Source organism: Astatotilapia calliptera, chromosome 18 (assembly GCF_964374335.1).
Source record: "Astatotilapia calliptera chromosome 18, fAstCal68.1, whole genome shotgun sequence".
In the NCBI taxonomy this organism is placed as follows: Eukaryota; Metazoa; Chordata; class Actinopteri; order Cichliformes; family Cichlidae; genus Astatotilapia; species Astatotilapia calliptera.
In genome coordinates, this window is record NC_137439.1 from 17,460,652 (window position 1) to 17,480,860 (window position 20,209).

At 40.5% G+C, this 20,209-nt stretch overlaps 2 protein-coding genes and 1 long non-coding RNA gene across 3 annotated transcripts; 1 reads left to right on the plus strand and 2 right to left on the minus strand.

Annotated features, from left to right (window-relative positions):
* Positions 1–294: 294 nt before the first annotated feature.
* On the minus strand, positions 295–4,991 carry rpe65a (retinoid isomerohydrolase RPE65 a). Its single transcript, XM_026150767.2, has 14 exons — positions 4,849–4,991; positions 4,373–4,455; positions 4,071–4,221; positions 3,632–3,739; positions 3,341–3,482; positions 3,109–3,256; positions 2,586–2,667; positions 2,121–2,253; positions 1,876–2,015; positions 1,671–1,800; positions 1,464–1,578; positions 1,032–1,126; positions 833–944; positions 295–724 (listed from the first exon to the last, which is right to left on the minus strand). The coding sequence occupies exons 1-14, from the start codon at positions 4,857–4,859 to the stop codon at positions 579–581; spliced, it is 1,596 nt and encodes a 531-aa protein (XP_026006552.1). The 5' UTR covers positions 4,860–4,991; the 3' UTR covers positions 295–578.
* Positions 4,992–7,572: 2,581 nt separating this feature from the next.
* LOC145421694 (uncharacterized) lies at positions 7,573–10,170 on the minus strand. Its single transcript, XR_013903049.1, has 2 exons — positions 10,002–10,170; positions 7,573–8,150 (listed from the first exon to the last, which is right to left on the minus strand). It is a non-coding gene; the product is annotated as an uncharacterized LOC145421694 (long non-coding RNA).
* Positions 10,171–10,981: 811 nt separating this feature from the next.
* On the plus strand, positions 10,982–20,181 carry LOC113011292 (uncharacterized). Its single transcript, XM_026150769.2, has 12 exons — positions 10,982–11,410; positions 12,782–12,915; positions 15,738–15,853; positions 16,575–16,652; positions 16,738–16,775; positions 16,935–17,068; positions 18,158–18,236; positions 18,342–18,461; positions 18,566–18,655; positions 18,988–19,071; positions 19,218–19,380; positions 19,503–20,181. The coding sequence occupies exons 1-12, from the start codon at positions 11,289–11,291 to the stop codon at positions 19,692–19,694; spliced, it is 1,350 nt and encodes a 449-aa protein (XP_026006554.1). The 5' UTR covers positions 10,982–11,288; the 3' UTR covers positions 19,695–20,181.
* The last annotated feature ends 28 nt before the right edge of the window (positions 20,182–20,209 follow it).

Consider the following 20,209-nt stretch of genomic DNA (forward strand, 5'->3'; position numbering starts at 1 on the left):
TATTAAAATTGTACTAATGCCTCAAGAGTTTAGGCTGAAGGATTAGTTGAACTGCTCGTATATGCATCGCTTACTGAGAGAATGCTTGATTTACTCCGCCCTCATAAATAAAAAACAAAGTCTTTTTGTCTCAGTAGGCAGTCGTGGAGCTGGCAGGAATGCAGTGTTGCTCAAAAATTTGAAAGAAGCAACGCAATACAACAGAGAACTTAAACCTCAGATGAAAGGCAAAATACTTTGTCACTCTGTGAGTAGCAAATGAACATGGTGTAACAGATCAACACAAAATAAGAATTGCATTGATAGTTACGCATTTATTTTTGCATCCATGACCCATTTATATGAAAAATCATGTGAACAGATCCTTTTTTTCTTTACCAGTACTGACAGTTCAAGCTTAGACATTTTAGTTGAGATTTATTATCATGGCTCAGAAGGCATCCAGCAGCCTACGCTGCCTGCAAAGGAGGACATGCAATCACTTTCTCAAAAACAGCTCGACACAATGATCAGTTTGTGCCATTGTTCTAATAATGAGTGGCAGCTGGTCACAGAGAAATATGCAGAGTCACGAATCATTAGGGTTTGTACATCCCATGAAAGGTGACGGGAATAGTGCACTCCACCTCTGCCCTGGCAACCTCAGAAAGATCCTTGGCGTTGAGGATGAGGAGGTACGCTGGTCTCTGGGCACCGGGAGCTGCAACAATGGTAAGCAGCACACCTGTGGGGACAGCAAACACCAGCCTTGCTTAAAAATTACTTCTTACAATACAAGTAATTGTTAAAACACACTGCATGGAACATTATACTTTAACTGCTGTAGACTTACCGTCATCCTCATCGACAGCATCAGGAGTCTGTACAAACAACGGCTCTGAGGGGTAGGAGTCGGGCTCCTGCCATACCCAGGTCTCCTTGGTCTTCACGTTCAACTTGCAGATCTACACAGAAATCAAAAGAAAAAAAATCAACCAAAAAAATTTTTTTTCTACACTCACAGTCTGAAATCTGCTGCTCTAGTCTCTTACCCTGTCTGGTATGAAGTGGTTGAGACCCAGGGCATAGGCGTATGTGTAATTCTTGCCGCCATACCTCTTGTAGTTAATCTGAGGAAACTCAAAAGCTACAAAACCAAAGAATAACAAAAGATCACTCAGTAGCCATTCATCCCTTTTTGTCCACTTACCCTATTTAGGGTTGCGATTGAGGGTGGAGCTGTCATAGAGCAAGAGGAAGGCTACACCCTGAACAGATATGCTAACCTTCACACCTACAGTCAGCCACCAGTTAACCCTGTGTATGCTTTTTGGATGTTTGTACTCATAGTCCACACAGAAAGGCCCCACACTAGAATCAAACCCAGCACCTTCTTGCTGTGAGGCAACAGTGCAAACCAATGCACAACTCAATCATTCAGTAAAGTCTAAAAATATCTTCTTGAAAAATAGCTGCATTGTCACCTTGGTGAGGACTGGAGAACAGCACCTCAGGCTCAAGCCAAGTCGACCCATCAGCGTACATGGTGGCTGTAGCTGTGGTGTACGGCAGGCTCACCAGATTCTTCCCCTGCTCCTCCTACATCAAATCCAGATCATGGTCAGAACAACCAAACCTTGCATTTGTTTGTAGAAGATTTTATCAGTCTGATGAAAGAGAAAGGTGCTCACCTTGTGGACATCCAGGGGAATGACGTATCTGCGCACCTCCGGCTGGGGGGCGAGCATGGCTGCCTTCTTCACCTCGTCCCAGTTAGCCCTCAGGTTGGCCAACCAGAGGTAGTTGTAAACAAACTCAAAGCTGCAACACAAAAATGTTCATCAGCATTAATCTTGCTGGATCAAACAAATGCGGTCGGTCGAATGCTTCAGTTACCCTTTCCAAGCACAAAGGTCAACAACAATGAACCCCTGGTCCTCGAAGGCATTAATATGATGAAACATGCCAATAGGTGCTCCTTTAAACTTGAGATCGATGTACTCTCCTGGGTCTTTCTTGGCAATGTGGAACAGGGTCTACAAGAGAACATCAGAGCTTCAGATGAGATTATAGAAGAAGAGCAGCCAAAAACACCAGTGTGGGTTTTTTGTGGATTTAAAGATATTCGTTTGGCTCCTTACTCCTTGGCTCTCATTGGATTCGAAGCAGTCCATGTAGTTGCAGCCACGGATACTCCAGGCACTCAGGAACTTCAGCAGGTTGATTTTCACAGGAGTCTCCACAAAGACAAAGTAGTTGTCTGTCTTGCCGAAACTGAAGTAGATAAAAACACAAAACAATAAAAACCCATCAACTAAATTCAGTTCAATTCAGTTCAGTTTTACTTACATAGCTCCAAATGACAACAACAGTTGCCGTAAGGTATTTTATATTGTAAGGTAGAGACCCTTCAATAATACAGAGAAAACAATCAGTAGACCCCCTGTGAGCAATCACTTGGGCGACAGTGGGAAGGAAAAACATTTTTTAAGAGGAAGAAATCTCCGACAGAGCCAGGCTCAGGGAAGTGCACCCATCTCAGAGTGTGAGGCAGGACAAAAATAACACTGAATCACGCACACAGACTCACAGACATGTGGACACACCTGTGCACGTAGGAAGGCTTGAATCTCTGATAGCTGGGGAACTGCACCACCACCTTGGACTTGTCGATCGGATCAGATTTATCTACAAAAGAAAAAGTTGTGGTGTTTTAAAGGGATCACTCACTGTTTCGAAGTCTCTGCTTGGTCCAACACTTCATAAAATCTATATGATGTTTACACTGACAGAAAATACAACCTTTTTCATAATTTATATTTTTGCACTTTAACCTTACTTTCTATGTCTGGGGTACTCACACTGTTGTATTTTAATCCGTGGGTATATATATATATATATATATATATATATATATATATATATATATTTTTTTTTTTTTTTTTTTTTAATAAAAGGTAGAAATAGCCATTGTAGAGTAGATTAAGCATCATAAGTACATTTACTTATTCATGTTATTTGGAAAATAACCATCTTTTTAAATTCCATCTTATTTTTTGTACAAAATGAACTGAATTTAATGAAAAACCAAGTGTTTGTGTTATTGTTGCATGCGGGGTTTATCTAAACCTTTCTGCGTGGGTGGGATCCTGACAATATTGTAGGCCAGTGATGCTCCTTTCCCCATGCAGTTTCCAATGTTATACACAGTACCGTCCCTCTCAATATGAGGGTGGGCAGTCACTCCATTAATATTGACATAGCTGCACATATCGACCTGCACAGAAAATAAAGGCGAAAGCTGTAAAGGTGAAAAGATTGCTCGCTCTCGTCTCAGATTCAATGTACTTTATTGATGTACCTTCTTCAGAGTCTCCAGCGTATCTGTGTTGACTTTAGTGATGTAGTTGGTTTCTGTTACAGCATAATAATCCTCACCAATAGGGTAGACATTCACCAAGCAGTTGTCTGTGACCTCAACACCTTGGAAGTAAGTGAAAAACCTGCAGCCGAAGAAAAAACAGGAAAAGACTGCAGTCTATACAGGATTGTAACAAAAAAAAAGGGAACTTGGAGGTAAAATACTGCAAATATTTGCAAAGACATTGAGACATTTCTAATTTGCTCTCAAATGTGTGCATGTGGAACCAACCTGGAGAAGATATTCTTGCAGGGATCAGGATATGCGAATGTACCAAACTCAGTAATGACCACACGCTTCTCTGTAATGGCTCGCACATAAGCATCTGTCCTGATAAACCTAAATGGAGGAAAGAGAGAAAATGCAAAATCCACTTTATGGGTCATTGACTACCCCTCAGACTTCCCATACATGCAGCAAGTGGACGGGAATGTGCTAAACGAAACAATCATGTGTTTGCAGGAGTGTTTCATGCAAATGTGTTTGGTATCTATGAGTCAAAATCTCATGTCAGGACTCAACATGAGCAAACTGGCTCGACTGTGTTAGGTAATCCATGACACCATCCAGTCTTATGGCAACATATGATGTTTCACACGAAATCACACAGCACCGGCTACTCAGCTGCAGTTCAAATGCAATATGTGACACTGATAAATGACCGCCTTACTTCCGGAAGTAGGTGACCTGGCCATTCTTGAAGTCAAATTTGTGCATGAGGGCCTGGCCATCGAAGAGGTGATAGAAGGGTTCATCTCCGACCTCAAAAAGCCCGGGTCCCAGACGGAGAAGGCTTCCCTTCAGAAACGAAGGAATCCGGCCTGCAGAATGAACGTGGATCACAGAAAGTTTTCAGTGTGCTGAGTTATAAACTAGAAAGTATAAATTTCCAGAAAAGTGCAGTCGATATGCAAATGTCAAAAGAGTTATTTTCGTGTCTAGTCTATTTCTGTCTGAAAGATGTAAACAAACCTGTGACTGTTGTGGGAAGAGTCTCAGACAGCTCTTCACATGTCTCAAAAAGCTTCCTGTAGCCACCAGCTGGGTGTTCAAATCTGTTAGCAAAAAAAAAAGAAAAACAAAAGAGCAAAGACATCAAGAAACACTGCCAAAGAAATTATTGCTGATGGGTTTTCAGCAGGTTAAAATTATATATCTTTCAGCTTTAAGTAATTTTAGGATTTCTGATGACTCGTTTTTGGTCAGAAACCCAACCTGCTCCTGACTACCTAATCATGTGAAAAACACCACAGGATTAGGTTAAAGATTTCTCTACCAAAAGTCGAAATAATTAATTGCATTAATTTCCAAAAAGTACTGAAACAAACATCACAGTTTTCACCTAACAAATCTCTTTAGTTCATTTACTTAAAAAAAAAAATACTACCCTGGTTGTCATTCAATGTAATAAGAAATATGAGATACAATTGAATTCATTAGAAACTGACCGGCTGACCATGGTTCCTTTTTGCTGTTGAATATAAAACAAAAAGCAAACTGTAAGAAAAGCCTGTGGTCACTGGTTTAGTAACTGGAAGCCTCTGATCTCCCACTGGATTTGAGGTATTTATTCATCTGGGCCTCCTCGGAGTCAATCTACGCAATCAGCGCTGTAAAGCTTTGTCCCAGCCAATCATGTCACATGGGGAACAAGTATCCCATTGTGCCAATATCCTCTTTTGGGTGACCCAATGGCTACACCTCTCAACCTGGATTTATTGCAGAGAATATGCACTGCAAAAAGTGATGCTTGGCAAGAGAGTTGCGCTTGTGTGTTGGATTTCTTTTTCTTTCTATTTTTAACTGTTCTGATTTATGTGTTAAGATAAAATTATGCTGAGTCACAGACAGTTTATTTTAGCACTCATGCAACATGTAGGTCAACTACCCATTATGAAGAAATATCAAGAGTAGGAACTTTGATCCACATAACACTGGTTTTGCACATTGTGTGAAATAAAGACAAACACCTTTCTCATCTAAACTGCAGCTTTTATCCCAAGTGCAGTCCGTATTAGTGCCAAAACGTTTATTTACTACACTTTCACTATTTTAATTATGTATGTATATGTATATATATATATATATGAAACTGGGTCATGCAACAGTATAATAATCTGAAGCCCAGCAGCAAATCTACAACAGAATGGCTGAAAAAAAGATGTTGTAGTGGTCCAGTCAAAGTCCAGACCTTGACCTGAGTGAAATTTTTGTGGCAGGACCTTTAGAGAGCTGCCCACAAACCTCAATGAACTGAAGCAACGTTGTAAAGAAGAGTGGCGTAAAATTCCTCCACAACAGTGTGAAAAACTGATAATGTCGCACAGAGAACAATTACTTGCTGCTAAAGGTGATTCTACAAGCTACTGAACTATATGGTGTAGTTACGTAGTCTCATCCCAGGACTGCAGTCAGTAGTCAGTATGTGGGGAAAACAAACAGGTAATTTTGACCCAGAAATGAAATAAATGAGATAAACTCACTGCTATCTGCACTTTAACACTATTTTTTTCCTTTTTGGACATTAGTACTAAATAAAAATAAGAAATGTTTTCAGTTAAACCTCACTGCCATCATTAGGTGGGATTGTACAATGACTGTTATACAAAATGCTACTTGGATGAAATGTGGCCAGTTGTTCTTTGCTCTGAGCACAAAATGCCTTAACTTGCTTGTCTCAGCGCCGCAATAATCCAGGTGAAAAGGATTATCCTGAAGACAAACGCTGTATTGTTCCTCCTGGGGGAAAAAACATCGTTAGGAGAGAGTTGTGTCACTGCTGTGTGACGTAGCGGCCTCAGCCAACACATGAACTGAATGAATGGGAAACGCAAAACATTGTTGTGATAATCTCTCGGGAAAGAAACAAAGCATCTCTGAGTTCTACGGTGATAATCGCAGCTTTAAGGGGTCGGCACAAGTAACACATCAAATATAATCAGCACCCAAAACAGTGAGTATAAGAAACAAACAGCTGATTAGACCACAAACAAGTCAAGTAAATGCAAAGAAACAAAGAACAAAGAACACCTTTTAACCTCCGTCAGTCTGCAGACTGCTTTACGATGTTTGCACAGAGCATCAAAATGGACTAATATCGAGCACACTACAGCAAAGATTAGAGATTTTTTGAGGATTGATGCCTTAGAGCATGCAGTCACAGTGAAGCAGCTTAATCTCTGCGATCACAAGCAGCAAAGGGTCTTTGATGATATCGCCAATACAAATGAGACAGTACTCGTCTTTGAACTGAAAAACAGGTGGTAGACTGTTCATTATAATTTCAGCCTAATGAGACTCTGGGCTTGAAAAGAGATCTTTTAGTGTATGATGTTGCTGCACCTTATTTTATCCAGGCAACAGAGTGGATCGATGCTGAGAAGCTGGTCGGTTTTAAAAAGAGTTTTTAAAACAGAGCCTTTTTAGGATGTGATTGCATTTCATTGTGAAAATATAAAAAAGATACACTGGATGAGCTTTGGAAAGAGTCGATGCAGCTGATAACTATGATTTGTTACTGCAAATGTGTTCATGCTGATACAGCTGCAGTGTCTGCAATAATTTAACTTACCAAATCCAAAGTGCGCTCATTCAGCTGTTAACACCGGAAGTCTTTAAACGAGATCTCACAGCTAAAAAAAACTGTTAGAAACGCAATATGGCCTCAGGGAGGATCTGCGACAGTAATTTGGCTTCATATTTTTTCTTTTTTGTATTTTAAATTTAATGATTTTGTAAGAAAAGAAAGAGTAAGATAATGTTTCAAAATCAAAACCAGATCAGTGAGATTTTAGAATAAGTCACGAGACTGCAAGTATGACTTAGATCTGGAGTTTTTCATTTTTGAGGAAGTTGTAAGCTTTGGAACAAAATAGTTTCAGCTTCATTGAAAAAACAATGTTACTTTTCCCTCCTCTGGCTCTCAGCTACATCCCCCCGGTGGCGTTTGTTCAGATGTCAAGTCTGCAGGTTATTATCACCAATCAGATCCATCTCCAGACAACTTCACCAACTTCTTCCACTTGCTGAGGCCATTTAAACCACGCAGTCTACTGAAAGTCAGTAAACATAGTCTAAAATATCTGCTTTAGATTAAACTCATGAGTGAAACAAGTCGTCACACCACTCCCACTTTTATATTTTCTTCCATCTAGATAGTAATGACTGCAAGGTGGGGATCACCATCTTTAATTTCTCGAGTTCATGTAACAAAAGCCAGGAGCTGCGACTGACAGAGATGAAACATGTCCACAATCTCATGGATTACTGACTACCTGACAGGTAGGCTGCAGTATGTGAGACTGTCTGTTTTATTGATGGGCAGTACATGCCACCTACAGAAATACTCTGACTGATTGTGGAGTGGATGGATCTATTAGTGATGAGCAGGAAAAAGAGTACAGAGCACAAGTTGATGATTTTGTTGAGAGTTCTGGGAGGAATCATCTGCTTCAAATCCGGGGTGGCGATGGTGTTTGACTTCAGAACAAAGAGACATGTCCCACAACAAACACGGGTCAAGATGTTGATGTGGTGGATGAGTACCTGACGACAAGAGGATGAATTTGAAGACTGACACAGAGGCTGTGAAAAAAAAGTGGATGAGCAGCCTCTTTTTCCCATGAAACTGAAATCCTTCAATGTGTGCTCAAGGTTTTCTATCACTCAGTTGTAGTGAGCACATTGTACTTTGCTGTGTTCTGCAGGGGGAAGCAGCATCTGAGCTGGAGACACCAGCAGACTGGATAACCTGAAGAGGAAGACAGGCTCTGTGATTTCTTGCAAACTGGACCCTTTTGAAACTTTGGCCGGTGTTGTGCCAAAAAGTGATTGTCTGCCAAAAACTGATTTCCAGTGTTTCTGTGTATTTTTTATGTGTAATATCTTTACGTATGTTCGTAAATAGACTTCGGTGAACAGGGGATACAAAGGGGTTACATAAAGAATTAAAAAATTATCTGTTTTTTAAGTATCTTTACAACTTGTACTTACATTATAACCAATCCGGTCCTTTATCCCCACTTAAAATATTTTTACAGAACTATTGTAATATTTGCTGCCATTTCTGTTGTCCTGTTGGGCAACTTACTCTTACAAAATACATTTTTAATGTTAATGAGATTTTTTTTTACTGCATAAATAAAGGTTATATAAAAGTCGCTGCCAAAAACTGATTGCAGCTTGTATCTTGCTACACGAATGTTGTTTGTGGCTCAAGATGACTTTATGTCATCCATAAGGGATGCATTTGACATATGTTTAACATATTATAGCCCAACAAGTTACTTATACCACTTTAAATATGAGCAATCGCTTTTTGGCAAATACCGGAAATCAGTTTTTGGCAGACAATCACTTTTTGGCACAACACCGGCAACAGCTTACTATACAGTAGGACTGGGTATTGTCACTGATTTCTAGAATCGATTCAATTCCGATTCACAAGGTCCCGAATCGATTCGATCCACGATTCGATTTAATTCGATTTAATTCGATTCGATTCGATTTAAATCTGGGATATTTTGACAGTCAGAAATATTATAATTCAGATCAGTACATTTACATATTTTTGTATCAATAAAAAGGAAGCTGACACACGCAAGACTTTATCAAAGGTGTGAGCGTCACAGCAGAGGCCTTTGTGTCAAAGTAGCTGAGGATAAAACACAGAAAAACATGAAGGTGATTTTCCTGGCCTGGGATTTTATAAAAATATTCTGCAGTACATCAAAAACGAAAGAAAACCATTAATCAACATATGAACATTACCTCTGAAGTTACAGCGGTTTTATTAGAGACATGGTTAAGCGTTTTGCATTTTGAATAATTTTAAAAAGTTTAAATTTGTTCAGTATTGAACAGCAGAAATGAGGTTTTCTTTTCGGAAGAATGTAAAAGGGAAAAAAAACAGCGGCTGACAGCGCTGTAAACAACAGTAGACTTGTGCGTAACAAGCAAGCGAATAATGAAGAAAGGGAAACTGTTCTTGAAGTACAGAGAGGGAGGGAGAGAGAGAGAGAGAGGGAGGGAGAGAGAGAGAGAGCTGTGCATCGCGGTGGAAGCAAAACAGTAAAAGTCAGAGTGAATACATGACGATGTTTATGTGAATCTTCTTTTGCTGCTGGTTCGGTCAATATTGTTTGGAGAGAGATCAAACTAACAGCTTTAGAATCGGCGCATAAAGGGCGTGAACACAAAGCTTGGACCCGCCGACACATCAGAATCAGCAAGCTGTCGGCTTTCAGCCCCGACCGTGTCCTTGCGTCGGGTGAGAAAGGCGACATCTCACTGATTCTGATCCGCGGGTCGCGCTGTGTGTTTAAGTCTATGTGCAGAATCCGTGTACCTGCTCTCATTTACTGTCTTAACTGTTTGGTGGTTCTTGAAATTTTGTGAGATGTCACCAGAGATTCTGGCATTTCAGGCAAAATAAATTTATATTAAAAAAAATCGATTCAGGATTTTAATGAATCGATTTTACGTTATCCAAGCCGGAGTCGATTTTAATCGATGAATCGATTATAAAAACCCACCCCTACTATACAGGTCAACTCCGCTAGCAAGAAGATCGAGGGAGACGTAGGAAACTGCTTTACCGAACCTTTATTTCTCCTCCAAGGTACGAACACCGCGTACAGTGGGCTGAAACAGTTTACTCACAGCGGGCATCGCCGATACAACTCTGGCTGTCGAGGGAGTTATTATATTCCTTTTATTTACTTTCTCTTCGTCTCTTCTGTAGTTAACCGTTACTCTTCCTTTTTCCTTCTTTTTTTGCTCTCTGCCCCGCACACATTTCCCATCAGGCTCATCCTTAAAGGGCCACGCCTGTAACAGGTGTAAAGCACGCTGCCACTGGATTCTAGATCAGTGGAGACATGTTCTCTGTCGTGACGAATCACGCTTCTCCATCTAGCAATCTGATGGCCGAGTATGGGTTTGGAGGCTGCAAGGAGAACTGTACTTGTCTAAATGCACTGTGCAAAAACTAAAATTAGGTGGAGGGGGCATTAGGGTCTAGGGTTGTTTTTCTGGAGATTTGGTCAATCTTCATCATACAATGAAGTATTACATGCTCCCAACTTTGTGGGAACGGTTTGGGGATGGCCCCTTCCTCTTCCAACATGAGTGTGCACCAGTGCTCAAAGCTAGATCCATAAAGACATGGATGAGGAAGTTTGGTGTGAGGAACTTGACTGGCCTGCACCTGGCCTCAACCAGAACAGAACACCTTTGGGATGAATTATGCGTGTGAAGGCAGATGAAGGCAAGATAGATTGATAGATATTATTATTCAACTTTATTCCACATTGAATGGCAATCATATTCCCAGTTAAACGCAATAAATCCTTTTAGAAATGTCATAAAGGGATGGCTTTTTCTAAATAGCTTTAGTTGACCAGACTGGATTAATTCATGTTGGTTGGTTGAAAAGCTATGCTTAAGTAGTTTCCCCAAAACTTCTCATCAATACTGAATGAGGCGCTTTGGCCACGTCTTGTGTGTAAAAATGAAAATAAAGGGCGCCCTCTGCTGGTAATTAATTGCAGGTCAAAAGTATTTCTACATAGTACAAACCTTGTAGTACGCTTCTTTAAAGGACGGTCGATTTATTCCATGAAGGTAAAGTAGCCTCCAGACTTGATGATGTGCTGTTTTAATAATTTACTTTAAAACCGCCAGTTTCGCTACACGCATGCGCATTTCAATCCATAATTACCCAAGATGGCGGCGAAACGCTACAGTTTGCTGTAGTCGCTAGTTAGCGCATACCCAGAAAAAAATTACCAAACAAACCCAAAATTGGTTTTGTAACCAGCGGATAGACGGTAGTGTGGTTTAATACTAGCAGTTGGCGGTTGTGTTACAAAGGTTTTAAGTCGGGAAAATGAGCTACACAACGAAGGTGGTGCAGGTGACGAACGTGTCGCCGAGCACAACGTCGGAGCAGATGAGGACACTGTTCGGTTTTCTGGGAACCATCGAAGAGCTGAAGTTATTTCCGCCAGAGTAAGTTAAATAATTGTCTGTGGGCTTATTAGCGGCTTTAATAATGTAGTCACAGGCTGTTTGGTCGTGTTTCCTAGTAGACTCGGTAGACTGGTTAGCATGCACGCGTAGGTCCATGCTAACCAGTGACCTGGCCCGCAGTCTTTTATAATGTCTTTGTCTGGCCTCATGAACCACGCGTTAATCCTATTTATGTCTTTGATAGTCTGCTTATTTCCTAAACAGGGATAAAAACGTGTATTTAGGCTTAATATGTCCCCCTCGGTGTTTATTTGGGTCTTAATGTTACCGTAGTGTCTTGTTTTTCAAAGTATGTAAAGTCTCTTTTTATCAATGAGAGGAAATGCAGCAAAAGTGATTAATAATTAATATAAACACGCCCAAGTCGAGCTTGTGAGGAAGGGAAAAATTAGTTGTATTAACTTTAACGGTCTCTCCGATGTTTTGTTAGGGTTAGGATAACTCTACTCCTCCTTTCCCCAGTCGTTTTTATTATAATTGAGTCTTTCCAACAGTCCACAGTAAATTCTCTTCTAAAGTATACAGTCAGGGCCTGGGTACTTGTATTTATTTCTGTTTAAAGTGTATGTTATAAATCTGCTTTAAACTCTGTCTGCATATATTTGTTGTGTGTCAAATCCACACTTAAGTGACTAACACAGCATGTGGGTGCCACTGGACCACATCAGGTTGTCAGAACATTTTTCTCCAGCTGCTCCCTTTAGGGATCCACAGCTGACCATCTGCCTCAATCTCACCCTATCCCTAGCATCCTCCTCTGTCACACCAATCCTCTGCATGTCCTCCTTCACTACATCCATGAACTCCCTCTCTGGTTTCCCAATTTTCTTCCTGCCTGTTAACCCCATATTCAACATCCTTTGTCTAATATATCCACTGTCCCTCCTCTGGATGTGTCCAAATCATCTAATCCTTTTTTCCATGTGATGTACTCATTTCTGATTTTGTCCATCCTGCTCACTCAAAGTCAAAGTCTTAACATCTTAGCGTCAGCCTCCTGTCTATTTGTCAGTGCCACTGTATTTAAACCATACATCATAGCAGGTCTCGCTACAGTTTTATGTACTCTTTCTTTCACACTCGCCACCATCCTTCTGTCACAAATCACCCTGACATTTGTCTCGATCCACTCCACCCTGCTCCAATCTTTTCTCCACCTCACTTGTGAACCGTTGATTTGGACGGTTGATACCAGGCATTTATACTCCTCTACCTTTGCTATTGCTGCTCCTTGCATTTTCAGTGTTACATCGGGATGTCAAAAGAGGCTGAAGAAAGCAATGTTTAGATTTTGTAAAAATGTTTTTTATTGCAGTTTATTCACGTCATTCTTCTTTACCACTTCTATAGTGATTCGCCGATGCCGGTGACATCCCGGGTGTGCTTTGTGAAGTTCCAGGAGCCAGAGTCTGTTGGTGTGTCTCAGCATCTGACTAACACGGTGTTTGTGGACAGAGCGCTGATAGTGGTCCCGTTTGCTGAAGGTTTGTATAAAAGCTCATTGTTGAATGAATTGTGATGGTGCAAGACTGTAAAAAGGTTGTTGTTGGTTTTTCCCGTCTCCTGTGAATTCACCCTGGCATGCTTATATGAGCTTTGTAAGATAATTTTGAATGAAAGTGGTATTGCCATTCTCCTCCCATGGCTCGTGTGTTTAAAGCAGACTTCTGCTGTCAGATTTGTGGTGAACTGTTTTAGCGCATTGCACATCTGTTTTAGCACAACAGCCCTTAAACAGATCTTTGTTACCTGGAGTTAAGTTGTTCGGGATATAGTGAGGTGTTTGTCTCTGACTAAAACAGTAATGTGCTCTGCGCTCAGAAAGTTCAGTGTACCAAACTCTGCTTTACACACCAGGACACGGACATCTGTGGGCACCACAGGCACGTCAAAGTTCAGAAGTGATGTACTTGAAATGCTTAACCAAATGCATTTTTATTCTCACCATATATTGGACTACCCCCTGTTAAACTTCTCTCTGTTATTTGTGTGTGTATGTGTGTGTGTGTGTATGTGTGTGTGTGTAATTTTTGTAGTGAAGAAGGCAAAAGCAGCCCCCTCGTTGATGGCTGAAAGTGGTCCTCTGCCTGCCAACAGGGAATTGTAGACATTTGCAAAGGCCAGCAAGCATACAAGCCCCACCACTCTCTCTCTCTTCTCATTTTGTCTCCTTTTTTTTTCTTTCTCTGCCTTATCTTTTTCTTTCCTTCTGTCTAAATTGTCTTTCCCAGGTGGTTTTGAGAATAAAGTTCAGATTTCTAGGGCATAACCTGAAACTGTGCAAATTCTGCACTATTTAACGACACTTTTGAGGGCTGCTTGGTCAAGTGTTTTATGGTTAAGAAACGGTTCCTTTGCAGATAAGGCTGCCTGTATTCATCACTTTTTAATGTCAACAAATCCCATGAAAACACAGAGGCCATTCAAGTCCACAGACTAGTAAATGCTTGTTTGTTCATTAGGGTAATTGCAGCTGATGCAGTTTATTTAGAGTCGGTGCCTCAGGCACCATCATGCTCTTTTAAAAGCTCACTAGCATACGCAAACAGATTTTAAACAACAGCTGGAAGTAGTCCCCAGCAGATGGACAGTTGTTTGAATAACACCACAGTACTTTACGTTTACTGTATGTTTTTAAAGAAACCACTTCGCCTTCTATAGAAGTCAGACAATATATTTCTGAAAGTTTTACACCTGATCAGCTGGAAATCTGTGTCGGAAATCTATGCTATCACATGATGTTATGATAACATAATGAAATACAGCCGCAAGTACGGCAGTTGGTCTGTTCAGCACCGCCGATTCCTCCTGTGCATTTCAGAAGTTGGAGGGAAAATATGTTTGCATGTGATTTAATAATGACCTAAACAAAGAACAGAGACCCAGGAGGGGGAAAAGATCCCCGAATTTTACACTTTTATATCAGCTGGGACTGCATGTAAAACACGGGGACATGATTACACAGTAATTTACACATAATGCTACAGCACTAGCATAAATGCTGGTAACGCAACCACTTGTGTAGGTTGTGTTGTAGCCCCACAGAAGTCTAAATCAGGCATGAGATGGTATTCACTAGATTTGTGGACAGTAACAAGAATATTTCCAGCCTCATCCTTTTTTAAAATGGCTTTAAAAAACATCAACTTGGGAGTGACACCAGTTATTTGGCTCTGGTGCAATAATTGTATATGTCAGGGGTCTGGGTTATTTTTTTTGTTAATACAGAAACACACTAATGCCAAAGTAGCCTACTCTGCACAGAGTAGATTTAAAACATTTTTTTAACCTCACGATGTAATTTCAGACTTGACAAGGGGAAAACTAGTCAGTGATTTAATAAATACATGGAACTAAAACTCTGGTATAAATCCTCTGAGATAGGCGACCGACATGACGTAGTGTTGGTCCAGTATCCTCTTTAACAGTGGTTTTCTTTTGTTGTTGTGTTTTACAGTTCTTTTTCCTGGCTCAGCCAGTCCTGTATACCAGGCCCTGCTGAAAATACCATCCAACCGTTTTGTCTCCTGCAGCATTTTCTCTCTCCAGTGTGCTCTTGTGTTTAAGTGTTGTGAGTCTGTATTTAGGTGATGTCTCTTTGTGAATGGATTAAGTGTGAGATGATGATGATGAGCTATTTAAAAGATAAAATTGGAGGTATTTTGCATTTTAAAATAAACAGCCCACCATCCTCTGTCCAGGTTTGGTTAATTGATGCAGTGACAGGTAAGGATACTGAGATAATGATGCAGGCAGCATCTAGCCTGAATTTTGTTATTGCCATTTAGCATATAAACTACTTAATTCTCTGAAATGTGTTTGTGGTGAGTAGACGCTGATGGTTTGCATAGTGTTCTTGCCGAATCCCTAAAATTCTCTCTGTTGTGTGTGTATCTCAATTTTTCTCTGTGTGCTTTTAGTAGCGAAGCCGCCAACGTGAATCGCTTGTTTCAGTAAACGTCAAAAATGAAAATTGAGGGCACACCGAACTGGAGAAGCAGCTGTGCTTGCTAACGTTTGGTTCATGACTTAAAAAACACATTCAGGTGATCTATTCTTGGCAGTGTTCATTGGAGTAGTGTGATTTATTCCAGCAATAGTTAAGTCACTGCAATGATTATGTTGAATTAAGGGAACTCTTCTCTGATGTATGAGGTAAACATGTGAAGAAATGTGAACACTTTTCTTTTTTTTTTTTCTTCTCCAAAATGTCTTCTCTGTAGTGTGTGTGTGTGTGTGTGTGTGTGTGTGTGTGAGTGTGAGAAACCTTTCTTCTCTCCTAATGCCTTTTTCTTTATCCCTGTAGGATCTATTCCAGATGAGGCTAAAGCTTTGTCACTGCTGGCGCCAGCAAATGCTGTTGCAGGAATTCTGCCAGGGGGAGGCCTTCTTCCGATGCCTAATCCCATCCCCAATCCACCTGTAAGACCTCACTGTTTAACTGTGTTGGATGTTACATGGTGACATAACCAAAAGTCTTAACATTTTTGCTCTGACATGACAAAATGTAACTTGAAGCCTTTTTTTGAAAAAGTAATTATGCATTTAAAGACATACAGAAGCAGAGTGTAAGATAACATAAAAATACGACTCACAGATAAACTGGCTTTTGTTTATTTTTGTTTTAAAGTTGGATCATTTCAAAGTCCATCTGGTAGTTTGTATAGTTCTTTAAATCTGTTTTTTCTCCCTGTGTTGTATTTCTGTTTTTTTGGTTATTTGTAGGATTGTGGTAATGCAAAATTGTATTGTGCTCATTCACATCCTTTTAGTATAAATGGTTTGAAGCAGTCAGTCATGTTGCCGAGTTATAGGTCTCTTGCCAAGTTGTGACCAAGTAGTATCCTGTCTATGGTTTTCCTTCATCCACTCGCATATCCATCAGTTACTCCTTCGGCTCTGCCATGTTTCTGTCATTTCAAGTCGAAAGCGTATATCAGCATCGGTTAATGTACAGCGTGTCTGCTTACATCACAGCTTTACATGCCTCGCTGGCCATTTACTAATGAGAGAAATTAGTCTCCTGCACATAAACAGTGATTTTTAGCCCAGTGTATCAGATAGCACCAATATAATTACATAAACACTTGTTAGGTGTTCGTATCTGGATATTCTTGGCCTGACATAAATTTGTTTATTCCAGCTTGCGAACCCCTTTGGTGCACCCAATATAGACGCAATGGCAGCGTTTGGATTCCCCGGAGCTGGTATGAATCCCCAGGTGAGAGGTTTTCTGAAATGGCAGTGAACGAAGTTGATGTTGAATGTTTTGAACTGACAGTCTTTATCCTCCCGTTTCCACACAGGCTGCTGATCAGCTGTTGAAATTGATGACGGATCCAAAGTAAGTCTCTTTAAAGATTCTTCTTTGAATGCTGTGCATTAGGGTTTTTTTTGTTTTGTTATTTTTCCCAGGCACTGTAGAACAACTGAGGCACAGGAAAGAAGCAGTTGTTTGGTGTTTTGTAGTAATGAGTCAACTAATTAATATTTATTTGTTTAGACTGAATCCCCTGGCGGCTGGAATAAACCTGAATGCTGGGCTGAAGGCTGACGCAGCTAATAAAGAAATCGAAGAGGCAATGAAGAGAGTCAGAGAGGCCCAGTCGCTCATTTCTGCTGCTATCGAACCCGGACGTGAGTACATTAAAGTTCAGAAGATCTTGTTGCTAGGATGTTGGCTTTGCGGTATAAAACAGTGTCTGGATTGTCTGCACTGCTGTCATTACAAACACTTATTAGGTCAGCTTACTTCCTCAGATGATTTCCTTGGCAGGTTTTCATGTTTGCAAATAGTTTGTTTTTGCTTTTGTTTTCAGTGTTAAGAAAAAACGTTTGTTAACCCTTTAAAACCGGACGGAGCAGGCACGCTCCGTTTTGCGTAACTATTCTTAAATCCCTGTAGAACCGGAACCACGTAAGCTAGCAATAATTTTTTTTGCACATGAAACCGGAGGAGTTGTACGTACTTCTTATGCTATCAGCTCGTCCTAGATTACGGTTTCCTTCCACATATAGTTTTGCAAAAAACAGCATAAAAAGCACTTGCAGCAACAAAAACATAATATTCCAGAAACATGCTTTGCCAATTCGATCAGCTGTTCATAACACTTCCTACGTTGGAATAGACGTCAGCGCGAACTATCGTATGTCCGCCATTACCTGGCTGAAACCGGAAGTGGCATCTTTTTTTTTTTTTTAACCATTTCCTCTTTTTTGTTTTTTACCTTCGGGGCCTTATATGCCTATACTGGTGTTTTTAAAAGTCATGTTTGACTTCATGCTTTTCTGAATAGTTTCTGGGATGCTTAGAACTCAAATTGCACTGCTGGAAATGGTTTATTTTGATGCACGTGCTGTTTTCTTTGCAAATTTGCATTATAATATTTATTTTTGTTTTTCCAGCAGTATATAAAAATTGGTGTATCTCAAAAATAAAACTATGAAGACACTCAAAAAAACAAACAAACAATTTTCAATTTTTTGTAGTTTATTGCACTTTTTTGCAATTTATGTAGTTATTATAGACTTAATGCTTACATCTCATTAAAATTTGGGCTATAACGGTTGTATTGATGTATAGCAACTTGAAATGCTCTCAAAAATGGCACTACAGCATGTAAAAATATAAAGATAACTCTGGCGGACTTGGTTCTATGGTAGGTCTTAAAGGATAAAACACAGAGTACTGGAACTTGACCTGTATTTCATTTTCCTGACGTGCAGATAAGGAGACAAAGAAGAAGCGCTCTCGGTCCAGGTCCAGATCCAGAAGGAGGAGGTCCCGATCGCATTCAAGACACAGGTGATTTACTAAAACTTATCATCTGCAGAGCTGAGATGAGGAAACTTTGTATTGTTTGTTTTCACATGAACAGCAAAGTTAAATGTTGTGAATGAATGGTTTCAGGCGAACCAGAAGCAGGTCGAGGCGCAGATCCAGATCGAGAAGCAGAAGACGCTCCAAAAGCCCGCGCAAGAGACACACCCACTCTAGAGACAGAGGGAGGAGATCTCCCAGCAGATCCAGGTGTGCTAACTGTGTAAAAACCTGTCCTCGAACCTGTACTCTGAGGTCTGCAGCTGGGAAACCTGAGATCTAAATCTATATGCATGTTTTCTTTTTATCTACAGAGAGCGAAAGAAAGAAGATGCAGGGAGAAGGAAATCCAAAACACCACCCAAAAGCTACAGCACAGCGAGGAGGTCACGCAGTGTGAGCCGGTGAGTACAGCCAAGGTCTTCAGCTGACAAGTGCTTGAATTCTATTCTGGTAAAGACCTTTTAATATTAAGAGAATTTAATGACTGTTCTATGGTCAGATTTACCAAAGTACAAAATCAACAGGAACAGAATAGTTAAACGTACGTTTTTAAGTATAGTACTTCCCTAATCACGATAAAGCTGCTAATGCTTTAACAGGAAATAAGATTTAATGCATATGACAGTTATTAATGAAATACTAGATTTTTGGTTTTCAGTCAAATGTATTTATTTCAGCTGCTTCTAATATCCTGCGTATGTGCAAAACTTAAATTATTTTGTTCTGTTTGCAGGAGACGCAGGAAAAGTCGCAGCGCCAGCCGTTCTCCTAAGAAGTCTCCTAAAAGGAAAAATTCCCCGTCTCCATCTCCTCGAAGGTTGTCTGATGTGTTTAATACCTTCTGGCTGCACTGAATGTGTATTTTAAGTTTCTCCTGAATGATTTTTTTTTTTTTTAAAGGAGAAGTAAACATATATCCATTACTAATCTTATTCTGGACTTTTCACTTTCCATCCTGTTCAGACACAAAAAAGAGAAGAAGAGGGAGAAGGAAAGGGACCGGGACCGTAGGAGCGATAAAGAGCGCGGCCGTGAAGAACGGGAGCGCTCCAGCAGCAAGAAAAAGAAGAGTAAAGACAAAGAAAGGGAACGTGACCGGAAATCAGATGCAGAGAAAGATGTTAAGGTTGGTGTGTTGTGGTTTTGGACCCTGTGAGCATCACTCTTCTAATGTTAGCCAGTCGGAGGGAGTTTGTACTTTTTTACTTTTTTTTTCGAGGTGTCTCATGCATCGGCTTCTTTTCCCAGATCACCAGAGACTACGATGAGGAAGAGCAAGGATACGACAGCGAGAAGGAGCGAGGCGACAGGAAGGACTCGGACGATTCTGCTTTGTCTCCTCGGTCGGTAGAAGGTAATGGCACAGCACGTTCCGCGAAGCAGGCCAAAGTTAACGGTGCCGATGATCGCCACGAAGAGGACATGGACGTCAGTGACTGACTCGTCCGTCCCGTCCTTTCCCACATTCTCCCTCCATGTTGGTTGTGAAAAAGCTACATCTTTCCCCCCTTCCTACTGGGCTGAATCTGAAAATGTGAATTGTTTGAAATGTATCAGTTTCTGTCACAGGAGGGAAGCGTGCCCTTTTGCAAATGTTTGATGCTAAAAATCGTCTGCCCTGACATTTTTCTCGGTTTGTCACATTTACTGTAAGTGGTCTTTCTGCTCTTTGCTGCTACAGATGTAATAGATTACAACTGGAAGTAGGCTTGCTTTGCGTTTCTTTAGCTTGTGTTACCAGATTTCTTTTTTTATTTGTCTTTACATATGAACCTTTTTCATTTCTGTTGTGTGGGGTGGTGTGATGCACGGGTCTCTTGTCTTCACCAAAAATGCAAGCTTCTTAGCTTAGCTTCTTGTTATCTGAGAGTACTGATTGTTTTATCAAGGATTTCTTTTATATATTAAAGCTTATTTAAAGAGCTAAGACTGTGAAAATTTATAACTTCCACCTC

Coding starts and splice junctions, on each gene's coding strand:
- rpe65a (XM_026150767.2), bottom strand. Junction 4,222..4,372: donor TCTTCCCACAACAGTCACAG/GTTTGTTTACAT, acceptor TTCATTCTGCAG/GCCGGATTCCTTCGTTTCTG. Junction 2,016..2,120: donor AATCCAATGAGAGCCAAGGA/GTAAGGAGCCAA, acceptor GTTCTCTTGTAG/ACCCTGTTCCACATTGCCAA.
- LOC113011292 (XM_026150769.2), top strand. CDS start 11,289: ATGAGCTACACAACGAAGGTGGTGCAGGTGACGAACGTGTCGCCGAGC. Junction 18,237..18,341: donor CGATCGCATTCAAGACACAG/GTGATTTACTAA, acceptor GAATGGTTTCAG/GCGAACCAGAAGCAGGTCGA. Junction 18,462..18,565: donor AGATCTCCCAGCAGATCCAG/GTGTGCTAACTG, acceptor TTTTATCTACAG/AGAGCGAAAGAAAGAAGATG.